At 40.0% G+C, this 19,438-nt stretch overlaps 1 protein-coding gene across 5 annotated transcripts in view; it reads right to left on the bottom strand.

Annotated features, from left to right (window-relative positions):
• COL16A1 (collagen type XVI alpha 1 chain) overlaps positions 1–19,438 on the bottom strand; it is a 3,146,845-nt gene that overhangs the window by 2,385,124 nt on the left and 742,283 nt on the right. For all 5 annotated transcript variants that reach the window (XM_044082765.1, XM_044082783.1, XM_044082773.1 and 2 more), the window contains exons 7-8: positions 12,341–12,421; positions 4,323–4,481 (exon numbers count right to left, since the gene is read on the bottom strand). In XM_044082765.1, the coding sequence (XP_043938700.1) occupies positions 4,323–4,481; positions 12,341–12,421 (240 nt within the window). The remainder of the gene's footprint in view (positions 1–4,322; positions 4,482–12,340; positions 12,422–19,438) is intronic.

Below are 19,438 nucleotides of genomic sequence, written 5' to 3'. Positions count from 1 at the left end.
ATCTTCTGTGGCACTCCTCTTTCCCTGATCTGTGTATAAGTAACAGTGTACACCTTCCATTTCTTGACTTTCCCATGCTTATCTTGTGGCACTCCTCTTTCCCTGATCTGTGTATAAGTAACAGTGTACACCTTCCATTTCTTGACTTTCCCATGCTTATCTTGCGGCACTCCTCTTTCCCTGATCTGTGTATAAGTAACAGTGTACACCTTCCATTTCTTGACTTTCCCATGCTTATCTTGTGGCACTCCTCTTTCCCTGATCTGTGTATAAGTAACAGTGTACACCTTCCATTTCTTGACTTTCCCATGCTTATCTTGCGGCACTCCTCTTTCCCTGATCTGTGTATAAGTAACAGTGTACACCTTCCATTTCTTGACTTTCCCATGCTTATCTTGCGGCACTCCTCTTTCCCTGATCTGTGTATAAGTAACAGTGTACACCTTCCATTTCTTGACTTTCCCATGCTTATCTTGCGGCACTCCTCTTTCCCTGATCTGTGTATAAGTAACAGTGTACACCTTCCATTTCTTGACTTTCCCATGCTTATCTTGCGGCACTCCTCTTTCCCTGATCTGTGTATAAGTAACAGTGTACACCTTCCATTTCTTGACTTTCCCATGCTTATCTTGCGGCACTCCTCTTTCCCTGATCTGTGTATAAGTAACAGTGTACACCTTCCATTTCTTGACTTTCCCATGCTTATCTTGCGGCACTCCTCTTTCCTGATCTGTGTATAAGTAACAGTGTACACCTTCCATTTCTTGACTTTCCCATGCTTATCTTGCGGCACTCCTCTTTCCCTGATCTGTGTATAAGTAACAGTGTACACCTTCCATTTCTTGACTTTCCCATGCTTATCTTGCGGCACTCCTCTTTCCCTGATCTGTGTATAAGTAACAGTGTACACCTTCCATTTCTTGACTTTCCCATGCTTATCTTGCGGCACTCCTCTTTCCCTGATCTGTGTATAAGTAACAGTGTACACCTTCCATTTCTTGACTTTCCCATGCTTATCTTGCGGCACTCCTCTTTCCATGATCTGTGTATAAGTAACAGTGTACACCTTCCATTTCTTGACTTTCCCATGCTTATCTTGCGGCACTCCTCTTTCCCTGATCTCTGTATAAGTAACAGTGTACACCTTCCATTTCTTGACTTTCCCATGCTTATCTTGCGGCACTCCTCTTTCCCTGATCTGTGTCTGTCATCTGTCATGTTACACTGTCCTCCAATGAACTGCATTTCTTTCAACCATTCCCCCCTGTGATGTCACCTATCTCCTACTCTATTCCTCCCCCTTATGTATCTTTTACATTACTCAGACTGTGCTCATTTGCTATGTGACTGTGGGATTCAGTATCCTAACCCTCATTTACATGAGATTGCCTACTAATGCTTAGTTACATGTCTTAGACTCAGCTTTCCCCCTTAGCAACCACTACACAGTGGCCATGTTGTTTTTGGTCTGCTGGTCCCTGCATTTGCCATTCCATGTATTGCATAAAACCCACATTTGTGGATTTATAACCTTCATTTTTATGTTTTATACAGCGCAACCTGTTTGCGCGGGGCTGTGCTGCGTTTAAATATCGGCGATCGCCGAAAACAAATATATATATTTTTATAATTTTTGCATCGGGTTACCTTGCCAATGGCCACATATTTGGCCATTGGCATGCTGCCTGACACATATGCACCCTTTATTTGGAGCTGACATGGCTCCGTTGTGATTTTTGCAGAAACGTACTCAGTTGTCAACTGAGTACATTTCTGCAGCTAAAACGTCTCTTACACGGGCTGGTTTCTGCTTCGTGGATCGCTAATATACCTCATTTGCATACCTTTCGGCTGCAAGTGAGGTATTTAGCATATCCACGCCCAGTCCGTGTAAGAGACGTTTTAGCTGGTCTCTTACACGGAGTTTAGTGCTGTTCCTGGATCGCGAGGCTTGTATGGAGTGTTACACGTCTCTTACACTCCGTGCAAGCCTTCGTGAATCCTGCCCCTTGTTTTACACGTTGATTTCAAATAATCTCATCAGTTGCTGTTTTAAAAGCAAAAATTACATATCAAAATATAATTTCAAAAATAGCAGATGTCAGATATTAAATCATATTTCTTTTACATAATGTGATGTACTTGTTAATGTTAAAACTTGTGAAAAATAAACTTATGTCAGTGCAATATACAAAATAAAATGGAATTAATATTCTGTGAAAAATCTAATTTATCCTGTCAGGTAATGTAGAACTCTTACTTCTGTATGTAACCTCTACTTAAGTCTAGGCTTGGTTGATTCTTGAACTAATATGATATTTTTAATGCTAAACCAACATACCCTATTTTTATACTTCACCTATCCTTTAATGCACTTTTACCAACCCGTTAACAACTCTAATTTTTCTTTTTTTATAATTTTTACTTAATCCTACAAGCATAACATGCAAATTATTTTCCATTACTGTTATTTCTTTAAGCAAAATTGGTAATACCGTGTCAGTATTTTTATTTGATTTCCTTATTCTGCATGGAATGAAACCTGATTTGTTACATCTTGATTATTATTTAATAATTATCAAATGACCCCGAGACTCCCCAGACTCTGGAATAGACTGCCCATACATGTCAAGCAGAGCACCTCCTTGGCCCTCTTCAAAAGGAACCTTGACGATTGGATGGGAGAAAGGAAATACACCTGGGGGGGGGTCACGTCAGTCGCCCTGCTAGACAGGGGTCCAGGGAAGTAAATAGTGTGGGAAGAAATAGCCAGGGAATTGTTATGGCTAGGCTTGTATAGGCCCTAGGGCCGATAGCCTAGTACCAACCTATGAACCTATGAAGCTAGTAAGCTTTTGACATATCTGTTTTCTGATGCAAAATTTTACTAAAATCATTTTGCTTTCTGATTTTAATAAGTTTATTACAATCACAGATACTCATGTTTAAGACAAAAAGCAACTAAAAATCTATTTTAACAAATGAGTCAGACTTCAAGCCAATATCACTTTAAATTAGAATTACTACTACTGAAGAAGTTTCGGTTTTCTAGGTGATCATCTGTTTTGATGTAGACGCATAAAAATGTCAGTCATGCCACACCTAACTTTGGTGCATTATTTTTAATTATGCAAGCAGAGTCATTACTTTTTGTCTTGGGGGTCTCTTAATGATAACAGAAACATGACTTTACAATTGTCCATGTGTAAATGCACATTTAACTAGGCCTTATTTGTAGATAAACCATTTCAGTTAATAGCATGTCATTTTTTTAGTGTTATACTCACTCTGTTGTCACGTATTTGTGGTCGGATGTCTTTAATTACTGATTCCTCATGTTACTGGGCTATTAACAAGAACTGTTTTCATGACATTCTCTCTCAAGAAAATTTAAAATAAAAAAAATCATTGCAAAATACTTAGAAATGAATCTGCTTTAAAAGTAATCCTTTGATATGTCCAAGCACAAGGTTAGAAGTTCCTGACTTTGGTGGGTTGGGCCATGCAATATGATCATTTGATGCCTTATCCTATAGCCTGCCTTGAAGCTCAAGTAAGTGCTAAGATACATTGTAACAAATAAGGATTCAGAAATCAATCATTTTTAATGTTACAGCTAATTTAATCTTTCACTTCTGGAACTTTATTTAGTCACCAAATTATCAAACTAGGTAGGTGGTCTGGTTTTAAGAACATTTCTGGTCACTACACAGTCCAGCAACAATGCAGTCTGGCCAAATGTCAGGTGTCAGGAAAATGCCAATGCTGTTGCATGATAACACTTGGTTCTTCAATTCTGTTCACTGCTGGGGTCTTCCCTGTACCTGCATGTGTTTTCTTCATGGTCTCTGATTTCTTCCTATACTTCAAAAACACAAAGACATGCTGATAGTGTCCTGGAAATATGTATTGCATATGTGTATGTGTGTTTATATGTGTGTATGTTGTAAATGTGTGAACATAATCTGTGCATCTGGAAATGGACTGGCATACCATCCTGCACTGGATCTCTGGTTTATGCCTGATGCTTGCTGGGATAAGCTCCAGCTCTCTTACATCCCTGAATAAGATAAACCTAGTACTGCAAAAATCTATGAATATATAAACAGGTACCAAGGAAAGGAGACACAGTGAGATAAAATAAAAAATGAAATTAAATGCAACAGAATAAAACAAAATACAGAATGTATAATGCATATGTTTCACATGTAATACAGTCATTACCATCACAGTGAATAAGAGGATGCTTTTGATTAAAAATATAAATATAAAAATCTTAAATGCATGTCTTGTAGCAAAGGAGACTACTGACATGCACTTACCTTATCCACCGAGGACTCCTGTGAGCAGTTGCATTTTGTGGTCTCTTTGCCATCACTGTGTGCATCTGTTTCATATGTACCGTCACTTTGTAGGAGTTCACTATTCATATGGAATTCATTCTCTTTCTCTCTCACATTTGTGGGTATCTCTATGGAACACTGCATGGGAAAGTAACAACAACTTAATAATGGTTCAGACCTAGACTGCTTCTTAAAAAATACAAGCAAACTAATCTGTAACATAAATCCACTCTACTGTACTGAGAACCACGTGCAGATAATGTGTTTTGTAAATTAAAATGCATGGATACAGGTACAAAAGAAGTTACCTTCAGGACTGTGAGCCAGCCTCTTACTTACTGACCCACAAATCCAAGAACAATACACTGGAGGCAAATTGCATAAATATGCATGTTTTAAGGGATAAACATTTTGGAAATTAAAACTACATACAGTTTGATATGCAAGACACTGTACCCGCTCTCTGTGAGCATTTTATAGTTGGAAGACAGGATGCATACTGTCAGAGCTCAGCTTGTAAGAAGGCCTTGTTAAAGCACACTTAATCGAGCACTGGAGTACCCCAGGGTTGTGTGCTGAGTCCTCTACTGTTCACAGTCCTTACCCATGACTGCTCTGTAAAAGCTACCAACAACCACACCATCAAATCTGCAAATGACACCACAGTTGTCGGACTCATAAGCGGTGATGATGAGACTGGGAATAGGAATGAGGCCAACTCCCTGATTGAATGGTGCAATAACAACAATTTGGATGTGAACATCAATAAAGCAAAAAGACATTATTATTGATTTCAGAAAGAACTCTGCCATGCACCTCACCCTCAAGATCAATGGTGAAGAAGTGGAGAGAGGTCAAACTACAAAGTTCCTGGGGGTACATATATCAGAGGATCTTTCTTGGAGTACAGACACAGGCCAGCTAATTACAAAAGCCCACCAGCGACTACACTTCCTAAGAAGGCTGAGAAAAGGAAAGCTCTCTATGAATGCTCTAATTACCTTCTACAGAGGAGCCATCGAGAGCATTATCACCAGCAACTGCACTGTATGGTTCGGAAACAGCACAATGGCCGAAAGGAAGAAGCTGCAAAGAATAATATGAATAGCAGAAAAGATCGTGGGCACTAGTCTTCCTACCTTACAGGAGCTCTTTCAACTGATATGTAAAAGCAGGTCCTGGAAAATACTGACACTTCTCATCCAGCTTATGGTTGGCTCACTAAACATGCTTCTGGTAGAAGGTTACGAGTATCCGCTGCAGGACATCCTGATTCATGAACAGTTTTTATTCAACTGCCATAAGACTCATTAATGCAACAGTGTATCTGGATGTATCAAACTGTAACAGATTGTTACATTCTCATTCTTTTTCTTTCTTCCCGTTCAGTAATTCTATTTATTACATACTAAAAGTAGTATATTCTCATTTATGTGCGATTCCAGTCACTTCCTTATATGCAATATCACCCACTCTCACCTCTGTGTATAGTGCACTTTTCATGTGTTAATCATCTCGTAGTCAGTGTTCGCCAGTGTATATAAATTGTGTACAAGCATGTGTGTCAGCTACCTAGATATTTACTTTTGTAATATAGTTATTGTTTATTCTTTAACAGCTATCATGTCTGTCTTTTTGTGTTTGTTTTGTCCTGTAAAAGAGCTGACACTTGAAATTTCAGTTAGGTAGCACTTGTGTTTCCTAAATGACAATGACGTTTCTTTGAATCTTTGAATCCATTGTGCACAAGTGTGCTTGAGTCGTGAACATCTTAAAACCTGCCACCTGCAGTAAAAGGCACAGCCGCCTTCTTATACTTGGTCTGTAATGTGCAAACAGTCAGCTCATTTCGCCATTCTCTGAGCTGTAATTAATTAATTAATTAGCCACAGGACACTGTACACAAGATATACAGCCACTGCTAATGAATTAATGAATAATGCTATACACAGGCTTCTGGCACTTTCACTTTTGTCAAGATACTTGGTTGCTTTTACAATGTACGTAAACTAATGTTCAAACAGAGCAAGAATGGATTTAGACAAAGTGTTGTGTTGAGTACTGTGAGGGATGGGACCACTGTACTACAATCATTTCAACATCCTCAAGTCATGTACAACATAACACTCTGTATACCGGCTACATAAATTCAAACAGTTAAGATCGTTTTCTGATATGCAGCCTTTAATAAAAAGATTTTTAACTGTCTCCAAGACGTACCTTGCCAAAGTTATAAGCATGAATCTCCTCAGTCTGTGGGAGGCCTTTGTCCTCAACAACATTATTGAGATCTAAAGCTAATACTTTTTTGGTGATTTTCTGTAGAGTAATTTCTGAGTCAGTTACACCTTTAAGGAGTAACATGCTATCTGACATTTGCAAGCTTCATAGATAAATTCTTGTCCGCAAAGTATTACAAGCCTAGCCAATAACCAGAGGACAGAATCAAACCCTGTACTTTGTACTTATGAGTTTAAGACCTTAACCATTATGTAAACACTTCTTTCAGTTTTGTTTTGAAGAGCTGTGATGTGTTGTTGTTTCACATCTGGAGGGAGTCCATTCTAATTAGGAAGGCTTATTCTCATACAGGCTCATTTTCAAATAGAGATTTTAAAAATTGATCTGACAAGACAGATGGTTTCTTCAATGTTCTCCCTAAGGATGAAAGTTTGTTGGATTATCTGTAGTTTACGTTTTAATGGATGACAATGCCCTGTATTAAGATTTTGAAAATGGGTCAGCTAAAAGGAAGAGCAACTCTGTTGTTTATGGGTAGCTATTTAAAGTTTTTAAATAAGTCAAAGTGGTGACTGTAAGATTTTGTGAGGAACACAAATTGACGTATCTTTTTTTTATAGTGGCCAGCAGTTTGAAAGTGTTAGAACAGGAATTTAAGGTTATCACTTCATAGGTTCATAGACTAGTACTAGGCTAACTGCCCTTCTGGGCTATTTTAAGGCTAGCCAATTCCTACGTGGGAGAATCAAACCTTGCATCTTGTGTCTGTATGGTAAACATCTTAAGCATTATGACAACCTCCCACCCAATTTAAAATCAAACTCTGTACCTTGCAACTGTGAGGCAAACACCTTAACTATTATACCAGTCCCGAGGCATAATGGAGGCTGTATTCAATTTGCGGGAATAAGTACATTTCTGGCTAGGGTTGGCATGCATCTAGAGATAGGCGATGGTCTATTCTAGAGCATAAGTTGAGCTGAGTGATGTTTTTGCTAACTATCTCATCTCTATGCTTGGAGAAGCTAAGAGATGGATCTAAGATTAGATATTTTTGTTGCATGCTATTTGGTAGTACATTACTATTACTATCTGAAATTGTGAGAAGAGGTAGGCTATATAACCTCTAGCTTGTGGTGAATACTACGACATTAGATTTAGGTGGATTTATCAGAAGCCTATTGCTATGGGTCCAATTGCACAACTCTGAGGAAGAAGCTTGTGAATGTTACAGATCATCTGGGTTTTGGGTGGTTGCACTTCTCAGCAAAGTTGTTATCCCCTCTCCAGGGGTGAACACTTTTCTGTGAAGCTCCTATCCTTCCGCAGAATTGCTATAACCCCATATTAGGGCCTAATGAACATTTGTTGTTTGTGCTTGGCCACCAGACAAACATTATTCAACACTGCAAACATCACCAGCTCTCCAAAGGACTGCATTTCACTAACTTCTGTTTGCAGCTGTCTATATGAATATTCATTTTTTAAAGGATACAACACTTTACTTATGTTTTCATTGGATCGTGGGTATTATGAGGAACATAAGTGTAGAAATCATTGTGTCTTATCAATACTAAATATCATGTTGTACAGATGGTTTCCAGGAAGGGATATCAAGTCAAATGATATAGGCATTTGCAGATGGCCGTCCAGTTATTGAAGCTCAGCTTAAATGACACAATGGTGTTGCTCTCTTTCACATCCAGGGGAAATTTTTTTTCCAGGGAAGGAGTAAATGTGATAGTAAATCAGGTTTATATCAAGTTACAGAATGGATGGGAATTGAATGCCATTACGCCTAGGTCTAAAGGGTGAAAACAACTTTTGGCAATCTTTGAAGTGGCACTTTTCCCCACTGCTGTAAGACCTCAGACATGGGAAGGTGTGGGTCTTCCCAAACACAGACACACACACACACACACACACACACACACACACACACACACACACACACACAGGGGGGGGTGGATGCAGAAGACTTGCCTTTCTGATAGAGAAACATTTATTTTATATTGGCTAAAATTGTTTTTCTGCTATTTTTTTTTTCAACTGAACAGGCTTTGATTTAAAGTCAGTCAGGTGAATGGCATGAATTCAATAAATTAGTCCCTCAAACATGTTTTATTTATGTTGGTGGAGATTAAAATCCTCAGAGGTCAATGGGGGTTAGGTTCTTAATAGCACAGGATGCAAGACACAGATTTCCATGTAGAGGTCTACAAGAGACTGAATGCAGGGCTAGAGCTTCAGTCCTACCTTATAGTGAAGAGTCTTTAGACCAGTAAAATCTTTTTATTCAGGAACCTCTGGGGCCTTCCTTACTTTCATGCATCTGGCTAGACACATGCTAAAATGGACATTGCACTCTATAATTGGGCTGACTACGGCTGAGGCCAAAGGGATGATAACATTTCTTTGACTTAGATGAGATGACTTTAGGTATCAGCTGGTCTTGATATAAGTATTTTCGGATCACTGATGCTGCATGGCAATTGAACGAGATGGAGCTGTTAACCGAGGTGCCAAGGTCTATTACTACCGTGTCATTTTGTTGTGAGCTATTACATATACTGTAAATTGGAGATGAGAGTTGTTAACTAAATTAAACATTACTGTACTTTTCTACATTTAATTGTATATCTCTTTCTGTATACTATTTGCTTGTGAGGCCTGATTTGTGATGTAGTGGATTCCATAATTAAAGGGAGATTAAAAGATAGTATCCATCATTCAGTCATCTGCAAATTTAGTTAGTCATAAGTCTGGGTTCAGCTTGTAGGTTATGTACATAGCAGTGGAGTAAATCATCACGGGAGATGGTGAGGTCAGGAAGCCGGTTAAATACACCCTCAAGGAGCAAAAATATGTTGAAAATGCATGTGCAGATCTAAGTAGCACTGATGGTGGGTAGCTGGTCTCATGCAACAAGGCTTTGTACTTGTAAAGAAATCTCTGAAAAGGAAAGTCTTTTCCATGGGAATTCAGTGTTTGTACTATACACTGGCAGGCAGTTCTGAACCTTGCTGCTAGGCAAGAAAAGTACTGCCTTCAGGCAAGACTAGTTTTTTTCAGAAAACTGGCATCAGGTATAGCATTAGAGTTGTTTCAGAAAGCTGGTATTAGGTATAGCCTTAGGGTTGTTACAGACACTGGTGTTAGGTAGAGCCTTAAGGTTGCTCCACACACTATTATTAAATATAGCCTTACATACAACTTAGTAAGAATACAGGGATTGTTTCTGAGGAAACGTAAGCATTTGAATCCCAGGGCAAGTACACTGTAGTGACTAGACATACCTGCTCTATTATGAGAGAAATCAGTCTGAGCAAATCAGCACTGAGCCCTCTTTGGATATAGCAATTTATAAACTAACATACTCTGATGCTGAAAAAGCCAAGGGGTTTAGAAAATGGTTGGCACTCTGGACAGGTGGGATAGAGGGGTGGTACCCATCCTGTGAGCCTAATGACTCAAGTTTGAAAAAGCAGTTTGGGGGGAGGGGGTTGAATATACTCAGTAGGGTGGGAGTGGGGAGTTGGGACTGAGTGACCTTGTTGGCTCACACATCCAGGGTGGAAGGATTTGTGTTTTTCATTCAATCATAAACCTCCTGATGGAGGCTGGAAGTTATAATCCAATTATCAAACAAGATGTTTGTTTTTTTTCTAGCAGATGGGAGAGCTGTGTCTTATGTCATTACAGGCAGTGATGCATGTGATGAGGCATGCACGCTTCATCCTGAATAGGATTTCCCCGACACACATACCAAAAAGTCTCTGCCCCAAGACTGGACATGTAATGCCCATCTTCTGATCCTGCCCTTGAATAGGGCTGAGTGATTTCAAAAGAAAATGTCATACCTTCCCTGATGAGGCAGCTTATAAGGGATACATTGGAGAGTTACTTATCTGTACTAGGGGGGATCAAACATTAAAAGGGGAAGGGGTTCATAATATGGCTCTCAAGAGGTATGGCAGAAATGCAGTAGTGGAGGCAATAAATCAGTAATAAATAAATAAAAATAAAAGCATAAAAGTGATGAAAGAGTCGCGGTCATCAAGTCCAGTTTGGATATTGGGTTTTGGTAGGAGAAAATTTGCAGTGTAGAAGTAGGAACAAAACAGGGAAGAAAGGAGTCTGCAAATTGTATTTATTTTATTTGCTATGTGTTAACTGGGTAGGGGAACTGGTCCAAAGTGATCCTTTGAAGGCGAAAGGCCGAGGTACCAGATTCGAAATAAAGAGCTGGTTTTTGGACTTGGACTACATTTGTGCTTTATCTTTTTTGAACTGTTTGCTGTGTGTGAACTGGTCTAAAGTCCCTCTTCAGTCATGATCCTGGAAAGAAGGCAAGAATACAGAAATTTTAAATTGACAGCGGCAAGAATTCAAATTTACAAAGACTTCAAATTGTGGCTGACAGTTATAGTTATGTAAGCTATATATTTGGAAAGCATACTGCTGTAAAACTTGAGTGATGTCAGTTTAGTGAAGTAGAAATTGAGAAGAACACACCTATTTACCAATAAGGCAGAACTGAAGAGAACACAACTATTTACCAAACTCCCCTTAATTTAGTTGGAGTACTACAACCTACATAATCATAAGGAAACAGCAAATAACACTGAGATACAATTGTACAGCTTAAATTAAAGCTTGTCTTAACGATGACATCTGATTATATACATTACGTACACTATATATATATATATATATATATATATATATATATATATATATATATATAAATATATATGTGTGTGTGTGTGTGTGTGTGTGTGTGTGTGGATAGATGACGATATATAGATATAGACGTATAGCTATATATCTACATCTGCCTATATATCTATCTGTATCTATGTATCTGTTTATCTGTCTGTTATAGTATGCTGGTTCAGCATTTGTTAAAGGTATTACTTTCACTTCTGGGAGGAACTGCAGTAGTCAAAATGAAAAAGAAAAAAAGAAAAAAGTGTCAAGTAACAGACAGTATACATCTATTTTTTATTGCATATCTGCAACAGATATAAACATGAGATGTAAAACAGATCCAGGCAAGCGTCATTCGATGCACTAATTTTGAATACTAGGTGAAATTATAGAACATCATTTTCATTGAAAAATGTTACAGATTTTTCCTTTTCTATTTGAAAGGCTTACATACAATTTTTACAGAAATGTTTAGTTTATTTTCTCCTGTCCCATAACAGACAGACAGACTATTGACAACCCCACCGGGATTCATTCAGCACATGTGCCACAAAATATCACTCAGCTATGATTCATTTGACACACGTGTCACAGAATATTATCCCACTATGATTCATTTGCCAAATGTGCCACAGAATATTATCCCACTATGATTCATTTGCCAAATGTGCCACAGAATATTATCCCACTATGATTCATTTGCCAAATGTGCCACAGAATGTTATCCCACTATGATTCATTTGCCAAATGTGCCACAGAATATTACCCCACTATGATTCATTTGCCACATGTGCCACTGAATATTACCCTGCTATAATTCATTTGCCACATGTGCCACAGAATATTACCCCACTATAATTCATTTGCCACACTTCACAGAATATTATCACACTATGATTCATTTGTCAAACATGCCGCAGAATATTACCCCGCTATGATTCATTTGCCACACGTGTCAAAGAATATTACCCCACTATGGTTCATTTGCCACATGTGTCACAGAATATTACCCCGCTATGATTCATTGGCCCAATGTGTCAACTTACCTTTACATCTGGCAGCTCACAGCAAGCTTCCCTCAGGGCCAAGGCTGGGTCACAATAAATTACCATCTGTTGTAGGTCGAACTGCAGAGAAAAAGGGACATTAGAACACATGCATAGAAGTGGGTTTTGTCATGCAGTCACTGACTCAACTGGCTAGTTATGGCATACAGTAATTCCACTTTCAGCCTAGGTAAACAAACAGTAAAAATATAAAAGAGGAAATTTAATTGGTCTAAACCTCTTCACTTCCTACCTGCCATGTGAAACAATTCTGAATCTGTTTAACAGGCTGACTGTAAATCCTCATAAAATCAAACAAATTACATTTCCAGTCCAAATATTGTCTCCCTTTTCCTCTTAAGACGATTAATTATTTTATGGCACTCTGTTCTTGTGACCTGCTGCTCTTTTAAGGTATGTTTTCTTCAGCAGATAAATGTCTGAAGACATTTGTTTCTCCATGTCAAATATGATCTCAGTATTTCTAACAAAAGCAACCAATATACTGTTACAAACATTTATATGTATATTTATATATACAGACAGATAAGTATATCCATAAAATATATATATCATATAAAATATATATGCACGTGGGCACCCACACACACACACACACACACACACACACACACACACACACACACACACACACACACACACACATATACCTGCAGGGCATTCTGCTTTTGTAACTTATAATAATTATGTTACAATGTGCATTAATAAACTCTGGATCCTTTCTTTCTTCAGTGCCAACTAACTACGCTATAACATGCTTACATTGTGAACTCTGTCCTTCTTTACACATAAATTCTTCCACTATACATACAGTTTGCCTATCCCTTGGTTTTAGCACTCATACTAACCCTGCTCTAAATGGCCTTTCTGAAGAAAAGTAGTTCTGGCTCGCCTCTCACACATACAGGTATTCGGTCTCTGGGCACTTGGGCTTCCCAGCAGGTAATGCATACAGTACCAGTACAGTACCAGTGCTGACAGACAGGTATAGCATCAGCTCAACTGGGATGGACAGACATTTTACAGTTTTTATATCAGTATGCAACAACAATAAAACATTTTGGAGCCCACCATTTTTCTGAGCCCATTTTATCTTTTAGAATCAGGCTGAGGACTCATCATTCCTGATGAATCCTAATATGTTTGGGGTGCTACTCCAAGAGTAAACTATTTTAGAGTCTGGTTGTAAGTTTCCATAACAAATCATTTTTTATGAAATAATAGCAAACATTTTTCAGGCCTAAAAGAGAGGAGGTAATTTCAGATTGGGTGTTGCCAGTGAGATTCTTGACATAGCTATAGAATGCTTTGTGGTTGTCCTTGGAATTAGTGGCAATTTTATTTTTGTAGCTAGCTTTGGAGGATCTTATAAGGTATCTCAGCTTCTTACTGAGGCTGACCAGGGAGCTCCTCCACTCATGGGATTTTACTCTCTTTTGCAACAGTTTCTTCCTTCTGTTGTACAGTTTGTTTATGGCAGGGGACCACCAGATTGGCTTCCTTTTTTTGGAGGATAGCATCTTGGTTCTGTTTGGGATAGCACGATCCATGCACTCATGTAACTGTATTGTCCATCTGCATGGGTGTCATGAAGTTCACTACTTCTGTCTTAAGAAGCATGAAGTTGGCTTTGGACAAATTTCTTACTGTGGTTTCCTTAATGGGGGGAGGGGTGGGATGTGGATATCAAGGGTGATTAGCTTATGGTCGGATCGGACCAACGAGGAGTTGACTTCAGGTGTGGAACACCGGTCACTCGTGTTGGTAATGACTAGGTCTAGGATATTGTTGCCCCTGGTGGGTGTGTGGATAAGTTGATCTAGGGCATTGGAGTTTATGAATTCCAGAAAGCATTGCACTAAGGAGTTAGTACACGAGTAGTTTTCCCAGTTAATGGTGGGGTAGTTGAAGTCACTCATTATTAGGGTGTTTGGTTGAACCCTAATATTTTAAAGTACATCAAGAAAAGAGGAGTGGGAATCCTGGGGCATGGTGGGGGATCTGTAGCAAGCTACAATTTGGATTGCAGTTTTGCCAAGAGTTAGTTGCACTTGGAAAACCTCGGATACATTATGCTGAGCAACTAGCCTGGAGGTGTGGATATCCTTAATGAATATGGACACCCCCCCACCTTTGGTGTTTCGGTCCAGGTTAGATGGCTGAAAAGTGTGGTATGAGTTATAGCCTGGTAGTGCAGGGGTGCTCTCTGGAGCCTTGAACCAGGTCTCAGTCACTGCACAGATATCGATATTCTCCATTTTAAGCAGTGCCTCGAGTGAGTGCATTTTGAAATTTAGACTTCTAGCATTGAGTAACATTACCCTCAGTTTTTGCTTGTCTGTTATGGTGGTGAATTTGTTACTTGAACCCTGCCTAAAAAAGGCACTATAGGGGCAGCAAGAGCCTTAGCCAGTATCCGGAATCCTAGGGGCGACAGGTGCAGGCCATCTGTGGCAAAGCATTGTGGTCTGTCGACCATGTCATCCCAAGCAGACAGATACTGGATCCCCTTTGAATGACACCAAAAGCTTAGCCAATTGTTGAAATCAATCACTTTGTCCTTGTACTGCGGTATCATTCTGGGTGATGGCAGAATGCTTCTCAGGGCTAGGGTCATACCAGCCTGGGCTACAAGATCGCAGAGCTCTTCCATGTCTCTTTTCATGTAGTCCAGGGAGGTACATCTCAGGCCATTCACACCAACATGGACAATGACAGAGTCATATTTGTACTTGTTGTGGAGTGACCTAAGTGTGTGGGTTATGTGGCGGATCCTGGCACCTGACAGGCAGCTGACAGTAACCTTCTCCTTGTTTAGCCTGGTTAGTGGGACATCAGTGCACCTGACTATAGAGTCACCTATGACTAGTGTGTTGGGTATGTTGTTTTGCCTTATTGGCTGTGTCTGAGTGGCACACTGAATCTGTGGGCTATGTGTCATTTGGGTTGTGTTGGGGGATGGAGGTTGCTTGTGTTTCTGCTTTGGAGGTCTCTGTTGCTTAGGCAGATTATTATTGAGAGCCTCCGTGAATGTTTTTGAGTTTCTATGTGTGGATTTTGGTGGTGTAGACGTAGTGAGACTATGTGATGAGTGTGGTGTGGTGCAAATGTTTACCTTCTCCTTATGACTGTCAGGTTCAGTCTTGGTTGGTGAGAGCTTTACCTCCAGTTTGGCTAGATAAGTGCATCTCTCACAGGTTGTAGTGTTGGGTGGTAGGAGGAGAGGGTTGTCTGTGTACATGAGGCAATTTCTACATTGCCTCAAGATGCCCAGATTCATCAGATAGTCAGGGGAGAACACTGGGAGCTGACCCTTGGACATGCCTGAATAAAAAAACTATTTTCCTCTAGATAAGTGAGGAAAGTGAGTACAAGAGCTGTTTTTCTCAGTGCCAGTGGTGAGAAAAAGTACAAAAACGGTTTTCCTTTAAGTAATGAGGAAGATTGAGTGCTATAGTAATTAGCAGCTTATTTAGTGCTTACAAGTTCTGAAGAAGTGCTGAGTATGAATAAGAAAATTTAAGTGCTAAAACTAAGAATCTGTATCTGCACTAGACGAGTTACAGGACAGAAACAAGTGCAAATGCAGGCTTTCAAATCAGAAAGTTGAGAGAGAGATGGAAGATTGCCCAAATGGTTTTGAGGAGTTAAGTGAATTTGTTGTGTGGAGACACGCACACACACACACACACACACACACACACACACACACACACACACACACACACACACACACACACAGACATACACACAGACATACACACAGACACACACTCACATACACACACACACCCAAACACACACACACACACACACACACACACACACACAGACACACACACACATACAGACACACAGACACACACACACAGACAGACAGACACACACACACGCACACACAGATACACACACACACACACACACACACACACACACACACACACACACACACTCACATAAACACACACACACACACACACACACACACACACACACACACACACACACACACACACACACACACACACACACACAGACAAATACACATACACATATATATGCACGTGCTCAATTTGTAAATCTACTGTCCCCACAATCTGGAAACAATTTTTTGTCTTTCCAATTCAAAAGGGTGGTCACTACAGAACTAAGGTTTGGCCTGTTGCTATCTTGTCTCCCCTTTCTAAGTTACTTGAAAAATGTGTTCACAAGCAACTCTTGGACTATCTCCTTCTAGAAAATCTTCTCGCTTCTGCCCAACATGGTTTTCATACTAACTATAGCACAACTACTGCTCTCATTTCATTTACACAAATGATCACTCAATCTAGAGACAACAGTAAACTAGTTTCCTGTCTCTTTCTTGATCTCTCTAAAGTATTTGATGCTGTCTAAGCTCCTCTCCAGACTGTGAGATCTTAATCTCTCTATTTCATCTATCTCATGTTTTTTTAGATACCTCTCTAACGGACAACAGTCTGTAAGACGGCTCTCTCTTCCTCTTCTCCTTTCCTGCCCATCAATATCAGTGTTCCTCAAGACTCTATTCTTGGCCATGTTTACTATTTATCTTTACTAACTTCCTCTACACTTCCTGTCCTCACTCTTCTCTCTCCCAATATGCTGGTGACTCTGCAATTATCTCCACTTCTGACAATCTGCCGGACCTTCATAGCATTACTCCAAGTTCTTTTAATGCTGTTGAAAACTGGCTTTCTGATAATCATCTTATTGTAAATCCCAATAAAACTAAATTCTTCCTATTTCATCCAAAATCTAGTTCTCATCTTAAACCTACTTTTTCTATCACATCTCATAGCAACACTGTCATCAATGTGGAAAGGAACACCAAACTCCTAGATGTTAGTATGGATGATCAACTTAAATTTGACCTACACACACATCACTGCAAATAAAGGCGCACCAAAAACTAGGCTTACTTTTCATGAATAGAAAATTCCTGACCAATAATTGCAGACTCTCTAGCATATGTCACCTTCTTCCTAGTCTTTTTCTATGGCTCAGAGATGTTTACTAATCTGCAATCCACTCTAAAATCTAATCACATACAATAAAGTTGGCAGGTTTGCTGCTAACCAGCCCTTCGACTCCCATCATTGCCTCTCTCTCAAATCTCTATAATATACTGTTAACATGTAAAATATACTTTCTGTGTCATTAAGACTAAGGATCGTTATTTAAATCTTGTTTAGCCTCTATTAGTTCAATTATTTGTACAGTTCAATGTTTTTTGTATTGGAGCTTTTATCCTCGGACCTCCATTGAAAAAGGGCTTATGTTCATATGCATAATTGTATGTAGATAAATGTGTGTGTGTGTGTGTGTGTGTGTGTGTGTGTGTGTGTGTGTGTGTGTGTGTGTGTGTGTGTGTGTGTGCGTGTGTGTTTGTGAAACTGATGAAGGCTTATGCAGCTGAAACCGGTATGTGAGTTGTGAACATCAATAAAATTATTTGCAGGAAGAAGGAGTGCTGTCTTGAATTGTTGCTTGTTGGATTTCATAAGGAGACTGAGCACCTGGTTCATAGGTTCATAAGTGTGTACTAGGCTAATGGCCCAGGAGCCTTTACAAGCCTAGCCCACAGGATTACCCTGGCATCATGCCACCCGACCTTGGGTCCCAGTGCCTCTGTTGAGTAGAGCCACTGGCATGATCCACGGGGTGAATTTTCAGTTTCCCATCCACTCATCAAAATTTCCCTTGAGGAGGGCCAGTGAGGTGCTCTGTTTGACATCTATTGGAAGTCTATTCCATAGCATGGGCAGTCTCTGGGTTATGAACCTGCCCCTCCAGCATGTTCTGTTGATTGTTGTAATGTGGTTGAGGTCTCTGGAGCGTGTGGTGCGGAGGGATTGGGATTTCTTTAGATGTAGCATTTCTAGCAGAATTAGCTTTGTAAGTCTAGCAGAGATCGCCTCTAAGTAGGCGATATGAGACAGAGAATAGTTGGAGTTTTTTCAGTCTGTCTGTATAGGACAAGTGTTTAAGTCCTAGGATCCTCTTTGTGAGGTACTTTTGCAGCCTTTCCAGTTGTTGCAGGTATATAGTGAGGCACATGCCAAATGGGGCATTGCACTCAATGACTGGCCTAATGAGGGAAGAGTAGAGGGAGACAATGACCTCTTTCTTCCTGGATGCAAACACTTAGTAATGAGATGTGCCACATATAAGGACTTTCTGATCACAGTGGCAGTGTGGTGGTCAAAAGAGAGGTTGCTGTCAACCTGTGCTCCGAGATCTCTTATAATGCCTTCTGTATTCAGTGGACTACTATCAATGTGGTAATACATGGGAACTGGCTTTTTCCCAAAGGAGATGACGACACATTTTTTGGCATTGAGCTTAAGGCCATGGTTCTGACACCAGTCATTGGTCTCAGTGAAGCCTTTCTGTAGGATGTCAGCATCACTTGGGGAGTTAATAATAGCTCCCAACTTGCAATGACATGTGAACTTTGTCAGCCAGAGTCCCTCTGTGTTGGCCTGGACTTCAGAGCAGTAGATACCAAACAGGAGAGGACCCAGGACCGAACCCTGTGGGACTCCACTCATGAATGGTCAGCAGTACGACTTGGAGTCAGCTACTTTCACACTGTGGGTTCTATCTGTGAGCCAGTTTGCAACCCACCTAGTGACATATGGGTTGATGCTTAGCTTAGTGAGTTTTTCAATGATTCCTGAGTGGGGAATGGTATCAAAGGCCTTGGCCAGATCAAGGTAGGCTGTATGAACCACCTTACCTTCATCTACAGTTCTGGTGAGTGACTCAAAGAAGTCAATCAAGTTGAGCAGGCATGATCTACCCTTTGCAAAACCAAACCATGTAGGATCCAAAGTTTGGAGATTTCCGATATCCTTGTTTATTAGGTCCAGGATGATGCGTTCCATAGCTTTGCATATCAGACTCATCAGGCTAGTTCCCAGGGTCTCTAGTCATTCCTCCTTTGTTGAGAGGGATGACTGTAGCAGTGTGCCATTCAGCAGGGACAAAGCCAAAGGTGAGGCTGTGACTGAACAGGGCACACAGGTGAGGTGTCAGTTCACTCTGTAGTTCATG

Source organism: Protopterus annectens, chromosome 1.part1 (genome assembly GCF_019279795.1).
Source record: "Protopterus annectens isolate FY-2018-M chromosome 1.part1, PAN1.0, whole genome shotgun sequence".
Classification (NCBI taxonomy): Eukaryota; Metazoa; Chordata; order Ceratodontiformes; family Protopteridae; genus Protopterus; species Protopterus annectens.
This window is presented reverse-complemented; position numbering and strand designations above follow the sequence as displayed.